This window comes from Corvus moneduloides, chromosome 28 (genome assembly GCF_009650955.1).
Source record: "Corvus moneduloides isolate bCorMon1 chromosome 28, bCorMon1.pri, whole genome shotgun sequence".
Classification (NCBI taxonomy): domain Eukaryota; kingdom Metazoa; phylum Chordata; class Aves; order Passeriformes; family Corvidae; genus Corvus; species Corvus moneduloides.
Window position 1 is genome coordinate 5,245,342 of NC_045503.1, and position 12,072 is coordinate 5,257,413.

The window sequence follows — 12,072 nt, forward strand, 5'->3', positions numbered from 1 at the left end:
CATCCTGCTTCCCCTCCAACCCTCCCTGCACAGAACCTGGTCGGGAGCACATGGAACTCGCCTTGTTCTGCTGCTGTTAAGGACAGAAACTCCTTGTGGGATCAATTTCTAGGGCTCTTTGGAATAAAAGAACCTCTGCAGCAATAAACACTTCCCTGGTCAAAATGCCAAATGCATGGGGTTTCCAATAGGATCCAGGAGTTTGCTATGAAACGAGGCAGGAGCGGCATTGAGCTGCTCAGCTGAGCAGCTGCTCTTCCCTGATTTAATTCAAGAACCCATTTTGGGGTATGAAGGGCTGAGTTCAGCCAGGAAAATACCCACAACCCCTCTGTTACAATGAGGGGGTTGAGGGGAGGTGGCAGTGGACTGGGACAATTGTGACATATTCCATACCAAAGAGATCAATATTTGGGTTGAACTATTCAGGGAAATATCCCAGCCCTCGCATCTCTGAGCACAAGCAGCATCTGTGACTCTTCATATTTGTCAGCTGAAACCTCACATACTTCCCTGCCCAGTATTAAAAAAAATCCAAGCCCAAACCATCCAGCAAGGCTGGGATCTTGGCTCCTAATGGGATGAAATCTTTTTGAGCCAGTCTCATCTAACATTTCAATCACTTGAATCTCTCTAATCTTATCACAAAAGACTTGATTCTCTGTGCACCAGCCAACTCGCCAGAAACGTCACCCTAACATCTGCTCCATGGGCCAGAGCCCATTTATCCTGCAAAACCACTGTGGCTGGAGGCACTCCTGTGAAACCCGGGGGCACAGGCCCCTGGGGTGGCCTCTGGTCTTTGTGCTCCTGGAACAGCTCAGTGCCAAGGAATGGGCACCTGCCACAGATGGGGAATGGCCCTTTCCCCTCCGAATGAAAAGGCGCCCGTGTGGCTCTTTCAGAGGGGGGATCAGCAGCTGCAGCTCCCGTTTCTCTTTCCCTGCGTTGCAAACACCAAAACACAACCCCCAGTGACACCAGTGCACGAGTACAGGGGACACCGAGGACACTGAGCCAACACCAGCGATGGAACATCTTCCACAAGGGGGTAAAGGCAGCCCTGGATCCTCCTGGGACAGCGGGAGGCACCGAGGGATGGACGGGGCCCAGGTGCTCCCCGGGCTCTGACCTGCCCCTGTGTCCTCCGAAGGCCTCTAACGGGATACTGTAAAACTGGAAGTGCAGTTCAGACAAACAGATGGCACAGAAAAGGGATGAGATGGGCAAACACCGCAGGAATACGGAGAGTTCGGCAGAAAATCAAAAAATAGTAACAGGAACGGAACAAGAATTGGAAAGGAAAGTGACAGAAGAGGAAAATAATAATGGGGGGAAAAATGAAACCAACAGGAACAAAAACACACAGGAACTAACTTTCCAAGTCAAACTCAGGGTCACTGAGAGGGCTGCTCAGACCAGAATCTGCAGAAAACAGTAAAAAATAAATAAATAAAAGATACACTTTTGTAAAAATTTCATGCTAATAAAAAAAACCAAAAACCAACATAAATCTAAAGAGGAAAAGAAAGGTATTTTTGTGCTGATTAGGATAGGATAGCTAAGATGTGCTATGCTTTCCCCTCTCTGAGCTGCACATTCCCATTCCCATGTCCCTCCTCTGTTTCACTGCTGGAGACACGATGGGGATTCTACCTGGGGTCACCTGTCTGCAGAAGAGCCTACAGGCCCCTTCTGAACCACAATATAGTGAATTTAAATGCCTTTAGCTCAGAGGGCACCTGTGGAGTCTTCCCCTGCAAACTGCACCACAGCTTCTCCATCACTGCCAACACACTCCAAGCTCATTTTTCCATCCATTTCCATTTTCACCCAATATTTCCAAAATTCTCTGGGAGGCAGGTGATCAACTCCCCCAAATCCTTTAAAACCTTTTAGTGCTTCACAAATTACAGAGCAGAGTAACACTAGGTAGGTCAGCTCTGGCCAGATAAACTTGGAAAGGAAAGGGCAGCATCTTCCTAAAGCCAGACCAGACACAGCCAGTGTCTTTTGGAATCTGCAGAGCCTTAATGCAGGTTTTGATGTCTCAGCTACCTTTTACAAGCCTCTCAGAGCCAGAATTCAGACGTATAGCATGACCAAAGCAGTGGGGTCAACAGAAGACTGACTCCCTCATCCATCAATCCTGTTACCTGATGGAAGCACCCTCAGCTGACTCTGCTGTCCTGTGGGACACAGAAATTCCCACTCAGGGAAACACATGAACCAGCACTTCCAGCTGCTTCTTGGCACCAAGACCAAGCTGGAAGACCCAAGTCTTTTATTTTTATCTCAGCACAGCTTTTTCATCTGAGGGAGTGCAGCTCCTCCTCTTGGGTCTGCCACCTCTCTCCACCTGGAGCACTCACAGGAACGCTCCCAAAGGAAGCACCCAGACAAGGGCAAGCTGCTGCTGAGCTGCAGCTGGGAGCACTCAAAAGATCTCAAACACCCTCAGACCCTCCTGCAAGAGCAGCAGTAAGAGGTGATTTAGGGACCTACCTGTGCTGAACTGCTGCCCCTGCAGGACGGAGCGAACCCGCTGCCATCCCTCAGCTGAGCATCGTTCCTAAGCTTGGGCTGATCCCCACGGCTGGTTCCGAACTCATTTTGATAAGAGCCCCTCAGCTCAGCGCTGCCTCGTGCTTCCCTACAAATCCCTGCCCTCTGGGTCCCTATTGCCAGCGTCACCCTAAGGAAACTCGACAATGCTAAGGACAGGACTGGGATGGGAAGGGGAAACAGGAGCTACAGAAACATAACTAACGAGCACAAAACAGCAAAAAAAATACAAACAAACTGAAAACAACAGCCAGCCCCCAAAAAGCACAATAAATTCCCTTCCAAATCCTCAAGCACCAAGAACTTGGAGGCAGAGGCATGGACAGACACTGGGTCAGCATGGCCACGTGTCCGTCTGTGTGAGGACGTGCCGGGCGTGTCAGTGGTGGCTGCAGAGGTGCCATGCAGGCAGTGGGACATGCATGGACATGGGCACACGTGTGTGCAGGAGGGAGCGTGCACGGAGCCTCTGCCCGGAGCTCAGCGCTGCAGGGACAGGCTGGCCCAGCCCCCGCAGTGCCCAGGGCCAGGCTGGACAAAGCTTGGAGAAACCTGGGAGAGTGGATGGTGCCCTGCCCACGGCAGGGGGTGGGACTGGATGAGCTTTAAGGTGCTCCCAACTCAAACCAGTCTGGGACTCCATGACAGCATCTGCACCAAGCGAGGAGACGCTGCCTCATCTGCACCAAGCAACCAGCTCCTTCCTCCCTGCACGGCCCACAGGCCAGGCCTGGCTCCCAGCAGGAGTGGTCTGGCACCAGAAAGCACCAGTTCCAGGTGTGGATGGAGCAGTGGGTGCTGGGCAGCCCGCCATGCTCCATCTCCCCATCTGGGAGCTCCCAGCTGGGGCAGCACTGGTGCTCTGGCGTGTCTGGCACAGCCATGGCGCTTGCAGCTCAGCCCAGAATGCACCAATTCATCTGGAAATCCAGGAAAACCCTTCTCCCTGACTTGCCAGCACTGGGCACAGCATGTGCAAGGTCCCCGAGGATCCCAGCAAAGGTTTCTTTCAGCATTCCCACTCAGCACAGACAGGGCTGGGGTTCCTTGGCTGTGCCCAAGGGCAGCACTGGGTCTCCAGGCAGTGCCTCAGCAGCCTCTGGGCAGGCAGGAAGGGCTCAGGGAAGGGCCAGGTGCTCCACTCCTGCCTTCCCAGCGGGAGAGGCTGGTCAGCAGCCGGTTACCTGGAGTCTGGAAGTTGATTCGCCTCATTTCCACAGGGTCCTTGGGGTGGTGGGGGGCGATTTCAGCGTTGTTCAGGAGGCACTTGGTCCGTGGCTCTGAATCCTTCCGTTTGCTTCACAACAAACCCAAAAAGAAACAAAAAAGACCAGAAAGAAAAAGCAGCTTAGCTTCTGGGCCTTGTGGTCTCAGCTACTTTCTCAGCCACTCATGTTCAGGCACGAGCAAAGCTCCCACTGAAAATCAGAGGTGCAGCCAGGGGTGTAAGTACATAAAACACATCAGAAAAGGGACGAGGTTTGGAAGGTTTGCCAGTGCTATGTTCGAGGCATTGACAACGGCCCAGCAGCCCCTCAGCAGCTTTCAGGTAAGCCTGGAAGTTTCCCCCCTTCTCCCAGCAGCAGCACAGACTGGCAGCCAGGAGCGGCTGAGGTGCTGTGAACCCCCACCTCACCCTCCCTCCTCAGAGCAGCCTTCACTGAACTCTGCAGAGCAAAAATCTTCCAACTCTGGCCAAGCCATTTCCAGCCTGAAAGAACCAGAGCCAGCAGAATCATTTGGAAAAGTACAGAATCTCCTGGCCGTGACCTTGGACGTCAAGCTCTGATATTGCTGTTGGCTTGTTCAGGAGCTCTCAGAGCTGCCCGGCTGCAGACAGAGAAGTCAGAGCAGCAGTTTTCAATCTTTTTTGAATGGCAGAACCCTAAAAATCTGGGTTCAACAGTGTAGACACATCCTCTCCCAGCACAGCTGTGCCTGCTGAGATCCACCTCTCCTCCTTGCCAGGAGCCGGAGCCTGCTCCAAGCTGCCAGCTGAGCTGCACATGGAAGTGTTTCCTAATATATTTTCCTCCAAATGGGTTAGGTCAGCTGAGGCAGTTGAAAAAGTCTTGGCTGACCTGGCTCATTCTCCTTGAAGAGAATTTAGAACCAAAGCCCAGTGCTGACCTAAAGATGTGATAACCCCTTGGAAAGAAACAGTGATGAGCTGCTGGGAGCTGAACTTCTCCAGAGTGAGGAGAACGTGGCCCCCACCCTGAGGCTTGGAAAGGGGGTCCCAGCCCTTCCAGCGAGGCGGCTGTGGAGCTCCTCACCTCTCCTGCTTAGGGTGCACAGAAGCCTCCAATAATCTGCCCGCAGCAGCAATGGCAATTACTTAGGCAAGGAGGGGGTTATTCAGGACATTTTTAGCTGTCTCTTGATGTCATTAATAGCCAGAAGAAGTGGTGTGAGCCCTGCCAGCACTGCATGGGGCACCATTTCGGAATGACACCACTTTGCAGTTTGGGACTGCTTTATTTTTGCCGCAGTTCTGGAACTGCTGTTAATAGTTCACGGACTGAACCCATCAGTTACTTTTAGTGAAAGCTTTCCCAGTCTTGGAAATGGTTGGAAAAAAGTCGTATTTCTGCAGTCATAAACAGACTCTGTCAGAAGCCCTTGGCTGAGGGGGCAAGAGCAGCTTCTGCCATGGGGCGAGGACACCTCAGCTGGTGAGAGATCTGCTTCCAGCGTGCCAGTGGCTCAGGGACAGCCCGTGTGGAGCAGCCAGACATGCAGAAACCCACTTTCACCTCTGACTGCCACACAAATGAATGTTTCTCTGCTCCATTAACCCAACACTTTATGAGACATTTACTGTCACTGCTGCTCAACCTGTGGAAGGGCCATTTTATTTAGGAATGGACAAGCAGGAGAAAACTGGGCTTGCTTTGCTTTTTCTGCCCCAATCAAACATGGTCTAACATGGGGTTTCTGTGAGGACAGATCTACAGGTGGGAACTGCACCAACAAAGCCCCAACACCACAGCAAACACTGCTTAACACACAGCAAGCAAGAACCTGAATAAATGGCAAATCTGATGCTCTTACCTGTCTGGTTTGCTGTCCAGGAAAGCAGTAAGTGGAGAAAAGACAAGACACATGTTCAGGTTAGAAAGGACTTGCAGAGGGAAGGGGAAGCATTTGCTCAGCTCTAGCCCTGGCAGCAGAGGTGGGACCAGCACAGATCACCCAGGTAAATGGACACCAGCGAGGACCCCCGAGCCCCTGCTCACATGCTGGGATGCAGAGGCCACAGCCCTGTGCACAAGGGAGCACACCTGTGCAGGTCAAAGATGGAACAGGGCTAGGAGAGTTCCCTCCGCCCTGGGAATGAGCTGTCCCAGCTAAGGACACCTCTGCTGGCCACTGCCACCATTACTTACTTCGCTCAGCTCCTGCTTCCCCTCCTGTCCCCTTCCCTTGCCCTGTGTGTGCTCAGGGGACCCCCAGTTCTCATCCACCATGAGCTGCTCAGAAAGCCAAGGGAAAAGGAGCCACTTCCAGGGCTTTTCCCTTCTCTCTCCTGAAGACTCACACCCTGCTCCTGTCTCCCAACTCCAGCAGAAAACCAGCCTGAGACCAGTGGAGGTCTCTGCTGCCCCACAGCTCAGAGGTGCCTTTCCTGCATCCCCCTCACTGCCCACAGGCACACAGAGCATGGAAAGGGGAGTCTGAGGCTGAGAGCAGCAAGGCTGGAGTCCTGACACACTCAGTGCACACATGCCCCAAGGGAGTGTCTGTGGGACAAGCACAGCTTTCCTGGGAGTGCCATGGGGCAGAGTGTGAAGCAGCAAATCCCTGCAGCCCGCTGCTAATCCCTCCTGTGCCGGGCAGACTCTCCCATTCCAGCACCTGTGCCTCAGGGCTCCTCTCTCCAATGCCCAAGGAAGGATTTACCCTCAGCTGCCAAGGACAGGACCAAGGAGGAAATTCCCTTTAGGGAACCCTGGGGACACTCAGAACCATCTCAGCTGTGGGCAGCGAGCAGCTCTTACTTTTTGTAGAGCAGGATGGCAATGACGATGCAGATGATGAAGACCACGGCCAGGACGGGCCCGATGACCCAGATCAGCCCCTCCTCGCCATCGATGATGGGCTGCGGGTCAGGGTTGTCCAGCTGGATGGGGTCGGAGAAGGGACTGGCAGCATAGGTCTGGAAGACAGGGAACATGGTGGAACACAGCTCAGAGGTGGGATGGGGACTGAAAAGTGGGCAAGCACAGGATATTCCACAGGGAAAGCTGCTGGAGAGGATGTGAGCTCTCTGCAGCACAACCCAAATGGTAACAGGGAAAATGCCCTCTTCAACCTAGAAAAAATAACCCTGGCCCTGAGCATCCATATGAGGGCATCTTCCACTTCCAGTGCTCCAGGGAGACAGACCACTGGGAGATCACACTCATGTGAAGCTGTAGCCTGCCTGTGCCTGTGGCTCACCCCCTCTCATGGCTGGGAAGGTGCTTTTAGAGATCCAGCTGTCTCTGTTCCACCACAGCCCTGAGCCCTCACCGCTGCCACAAACACACAAACACTTTCCCCAAGCTCTCATGTAACCATCTGGATTTTGACAGTCAGATGGGATTAAAGAGCAAGAGGGAAGGGATTAAAACAAGAATTAATGCTTGGTCTGGTGACTGAAAAAAACCAACCCCAACAAATAAATATAAAGTAGTAAAATGCTGTGTGTGTCCTCTGCTGCCTCTGCACTGAGCCGGGTTCCTGAGGAGGATCAGAGGCACATTCAAACCCTTCAGAGTCCTGACTATGGATGAATTCCTATTTTACTGAATAGCACAGAGAACTGCCATGGCCTGGTTTGGGAGAGCAGTCAGGGACAGGACAGGAACAGGGGCTCTGGGTCCTTGAACTCCATCAGCTCTGAGCAGGCTGGAAAGCTGCTCCACACTTGGGATCCAGGCCACTGGGAGGGAGTCCGCAGCACCTTGTTCTAAAGCAGAAATTACCACAAGCTGCAGTAATCCGATTGAGAAACCCATTCAGGAGTGTGTCAGCCTAATCCTTTAATATCAAATACACAACTAAATATTTATTGGGGGAAAAAACCTCTGAAAACCCTTAATTTCCAATAGCTCCCTGCTACAACTCCATTGGGGGATTTAAAACCAACAAAGTATTAGGCTGTTTCCCATTGTGTGTGAGGGAGGAGGCAGGTAAATATTAAAATAGTTGTTTTCAGAAAGCCAAGTACAGCCCCAGTGAAAACAGCAGAGATGCCGAACTGGTAGAGAGGACTTGTAGTTTCTGTAAAAAATGCTCCCATCTGTGCTTGGAGGGGAGTTTAGCAATGCCCAGAGTGTGACGTGCTCTTGGAGCAGGATGTCGGGGGTCATTGCTCTGAGGAGTTAAAGAACAGCCTTTAAAGGACATTTCTCTTCAAAAAGAGGGTTTGACCCAGGGCTCTCTGAACTTGAGTCCTGAGGGGATAGTTCAGTGTTCCTCCCCATTCTGGACTCCAGTCTGGAGCCACAAGTGTTCAAGTTCTGTGCGCAAAAGATGGGGAGAAGCACAGCTGCTCGTGTCCTTGGTGCTTGAAATAGATGAATGGAGGCACAAGCTCGAGCAGCTCACCAGGCACAAGAGCCACATCCAAAAGCTCCACAGCTGGAAAGAAAAGCCCCTCAAGGATGCCAGGAGGGCAGCAGGGCTGTGGCAGCTCCCTGGTCCATCCCCAAGGATCGAAGAGGGCCGAGGGCAGCAGGCAGCACTTACAGCCTCAGGTTCCTGCAGCACTGCCAGGATGAAGATCACATATTTCTGCCCCGGCTCCAGGGCTCTGTTCTCGAAGTTGTCGTAGTGTTTCATGTCCCCCAGGATGAAGTGGGAGGGCAGGGAGCGGAAGCGGGCAGCGATGTAGGGCTTGGGGAAGTCCAGCTGCCGGGAATGCCGCAGGCTCCGGCGCCGGAGCCTGGCGATGTCCTGGATGAGCTGGAGGGAGCAGAGGAACACCCTGAGACCCTGGAAAGGAGCAGCAAGGAGAGCCAAACCAGCCCTCCCAGACTGGCCATGTCTTGGCTGCTCAGAATGGGGAGCACGGGTACCCCAAAAACCCTCCCAGCCCTCAGGTCACCATCCTCCCATTCCAGCCGCTCGCTCTCCCCCTACAGCCCAGCCCAGTTTCACCCACACTCACCTCCTCCAGGTCCATCTCCTCAGGGCTGCCCAAGGGGTTGAGGAACTGTCCTCCCCGGGACTTCCTCAGAGGCACCACCACAATGTAGAAAGCTCTAAATGTTGGGAATGATCAGAAGAAACAGAAGGAATTAGCCACGGAAGAAGGGAGCACACACACTGATGCGAGTTTGCCCAAACTGGCCCACTGGCTCAAGCCCCTCATTTTTCATTTAGCACAGTTGTTATTCCTGGAATGAGCCAGATTCAGTGGCAGCCCCATGTCTCCCCATGTACTCCCTTCACCCTTCTTTGGCTTTCCCTTTGGTGTGGAAGTGCCTCCAAAAGGCAACAGTCAGGAACGCTGGAAATGCAGGGATCACCCCCCTGGCACTGCCCCTGTGGGTCTGTGGTGGTCTCCAGCCACCAGGGCTGACCCGCAAAACATGAACTGAGCACCCCACACCTGCAGTTAAACAGAAACCTACTGGACAGGCACAGAGCTCTTCACGTCGGGGAGAATCACCACCACATTGCCATCAGCATCAGGCTTGTGGGTCACCTCTGGCTTCTTGGACAACATGTCAGCAGCAGTCCAGGCAGCGACGTTCTGCTGCAGCCCCCCCATGCTGTTGCCCTGGTTCATCAGCACGAAGTTGTAGAAGGTGCGGGGCCTCAGGTGGGTGATGAGTTTCTTGGTCGTTCGTCCGTCCACGTCGACGTGCAGCCCATTGTACTGGATCTGTGGGAGGGGAGGAGGTTGTTCCCTGAGCGAGGCTGAAAATGCTCCAACTCCTTCCTCTCCATCCCTTCGGTTTGCAGGGAACATGAAGCACCCAGCCCTGCAGAGCTGGGGCAAACACAGGAAAAACTCCTGCATGCCACTTGCCTTGTACGGGGTAGGAGAGTTGTAATTCTCAGGGAACTCCCAGCTCAAAAGGACAGATGTCTTTGTCACCATCTTCACCTTGAAGTTTTTGGGTAAAACTGCGGAGAAAAAAGTGAGGAGGAAGGGGAGAAAGGAGAAGAAAAGGCAGCAGAGGGAAGAAAGAGCAGGAAAGAGAAAGAAGAAAATGTCAAGTGCTGGAAGAGGGGCCTGCCAGGCTGGGTCTGGCCGCAGCTGCAGGAATGGAAGGGATTGCTCCCTCCTCCACACTGTGCTTGAGTTTTGCCAAGGTCCATCTCCCAGTGCTCCCTGTCCCCATGCCTAACCCTAGGAGGGTGCGTGGCTTTGCCCCCACTCTGGGCCTGGGTGGCTGCTGCAGGAACGAGGTGCTGGCTGGCTGAGCATGCTCAGGTGAGGAAAAACTCATCCCAGGTCACAGCTTGAGGGTTTGTTTTTTAAAATTTTTGCTCTTTTCTTTTGGCTGTTTGCAAAAGCTGAAGAAAATGCTCTTCCCACCTGTACAGCGACTGGCCCCCCCCTTCAGGTGCCAGTGACAGGAGGTGTCCGGACTTAACTTAGAAGAAAGTGGTAAAAGGGACTTACCTGGCACAAGGCAGAGAGGAGCGGAGGGACTGAGTGTGACACCAGAGTGCTCTGCATTTACTCACAAGCCTGGCTGAGCCTGGCCTGACCTCTCCAGCTCTCTTGCCTCCTGGCACCAGCCCCAGATACAAGGGGAGAGAGGGAGGAGAAACCGGTAAGTCCTACCTTGGTCCAGCTGGAACGTCCGATACTGGACGGTCGGGCTGTAGGGCCCGGGGCCTTTACTGGTGTGAGCACGGATTTTAACATCATAGGCGGTGTTGGGTTTGAGGCCGTTGAGGGTGTATGAGTTCTCTGGGGAGGGGGGCAGGTCTTTTTCCAGCAGGTTGCCGGGAGAACCGGCCTCCCGGTAGGCCACGGTGTATTTGACGATGGCTCCGTTCCTCTCGGCCAGCACGGGGGGCAGCCAGCCAAACTGCACCGACATGGATGTGACGTTGCTCGCCTCGAGGATTTGGGGGTAACCCTTGGGGATGTCTTCGGGGGTGGTGAGTTCCTGCACAGCTTCCTCCCCAAAGCCAGCCCGGCTTTTCACGGCCAGCTTGAACACATACGTGGCGCCCTTGTGGATGCTGGGAGCGATGTACTTATCCTCCAGTGCCGAGAATTCCAAGGTAGCCAGAGGGTCGACATCCTTGCGGCCGAACTGGAGCCGGTAGCCCAACACCTGGCCCTCTGCGTCCAGCGGGGGCTCCCATTTCACCAGGAGAGTGCTCTCCTCTGTCTGGTGCACAGAGAGGATGGGCTTTCCTGGGACTAGGAGAGAAGAGAGACACCTTCAGCCACAGGTGGGGCGGGAGAGAGGAGCTGCAGAGACTCTTCAGCTGCAGCGACAGGTTCCTCAGGTCAGCAGCAGTGTTCCAGCTCGGCTCCATGCAATCCAAACTGCTGCCACCCCATACAGGTGGATGGGCCCTAAACAGTTTGGGACATGAGGAGTGCTGCCAGCATGTCAGCTGTGAGGTGCTGACACATTCCTAGATTGATTTTCTTCCCTTTGTTCAGGATGGAGGGGTGTGCACAGCTCCTCCCCTGTCCCCAGACCACTCACCCTCCCACCGCTGGGAAGAACCAGCTCAGGAGTCCCAGCCTCCTGTCCCAATGGCTTCCAGGACAGAGAAAAACAAACCTGGAGTCCCCAAACTCCCAACCTCTCTTCCTCTCTCCATTACACAGCCCAACTTATGCAGAAAGAGACTGGAACAGATTGGCCCAGCCTGAGAAGTCCAGAGCAGCTGAGGGTGAAGCAATGAAGGATGGAGGGAAGTCTGGGCAGCCCCAGGTCCTGAGCAGCAGGCACAGGGCCAGCTCACACGGCTGGCAGGCAGCTCATCGCCCACTTGGGTACACAAGCACAGGCAGAGGAACCAGAGCCCGAAATCTGTGCGAGGCAGAGGGCAGGGAGAGCTTCTGCTCACTCTGTGCTGCTCCTCTCCTCTGGAGGAAGGGAACACAGCAGTGTCGGTGCGTTCTCAGCTCCTCCTCACCTGTCGGTGAGCTCCTCCACGTGTGGGGGTTCTGGGGAGCTCAGCAGTGTCTGAGAGAGCTAGGCTGTCTCTGCCTAATGAGCCCTGGCACTGCCTGACTGCTAAGCAAGCCCACAGCCACAGCTAAATGACACGTGCAGGCCCAGAGATTCCTGAAGCCTGAGAAAGCAGAGCATTAATTCCAGCAGCTCACGCGTCATTGACACTCTGCTCCACTATTAGAGATCTAATTTCCTTCTCTCCGCCTTGGTATTTCTCCTGGTTGGACAGGAGGAGAGAAAATGGAGTTGGGAGGGATCCCAGCCCACCCCCATAGCACAAGTCCAACCGAGGGGCGAGGGCTGGAATGCTGGAGTGTGGCTGAGGGAGCAGGGCAGGATCTGCCTGTGCCAGGGA

General features: G+C 54.0%; 1 protein-coding gene across 19 annotated transcripts in view; it reads right to left on the reverse strand.

The window, feature by feature from the left end:
* The window catches only part of PTPRS (protein tyrosine phosphatase receptor type S), a 149,204-nt gene that overhangs the window by 16,956 nt on the left and 120,176 nt on the right, over nt 1-12,072 (reverse strand). For 9 of the 19 annotated variants that reach the window (XM_032092824.1, XM_032092822.1, XM_032092821.1 and 6 more), the window contains 9 exons: nt 10,355-10,945; nt 9,590-9,687; nt 9,189-9,442; nt 8,723-8,816; nt 8,302-8,517; nt 6,567-6,724; nt 5,620-5,631; nt 3,750-3,862; nt 1,378-1,425 (listed from right to left, as the gene is read on the reverse strand). In XM_032092824.1, coding sequence (XP_031948715.1) covers nt 1,378-1,425; nt 3,750-3,862; nt 5,620-5,631; nt 6,567-6,724; nt 8,302-8,517; nt 8,723-8,816; nt 9,189-9,442; nt 9,590-9,687; nt 10,355-10,945 — 1,584 coding nt within the window. The remainder of the gene's footprint in view (nt 1-1,377; nt 1,426-3,749; nt 3,863-5,619; nt 5,632-6,566; nt 6,725-8,301; nt 8,518-8,722; nt 8,817-9,188; nt 9,443-9,589; nt 9,688-10,354; nt 10,946-12,072) is intronic. The other 10 variants (XM_032092830.1, XM_032092829.1, XM_032092827.1 and 7 more) reach the window with 6 other exon arrangements.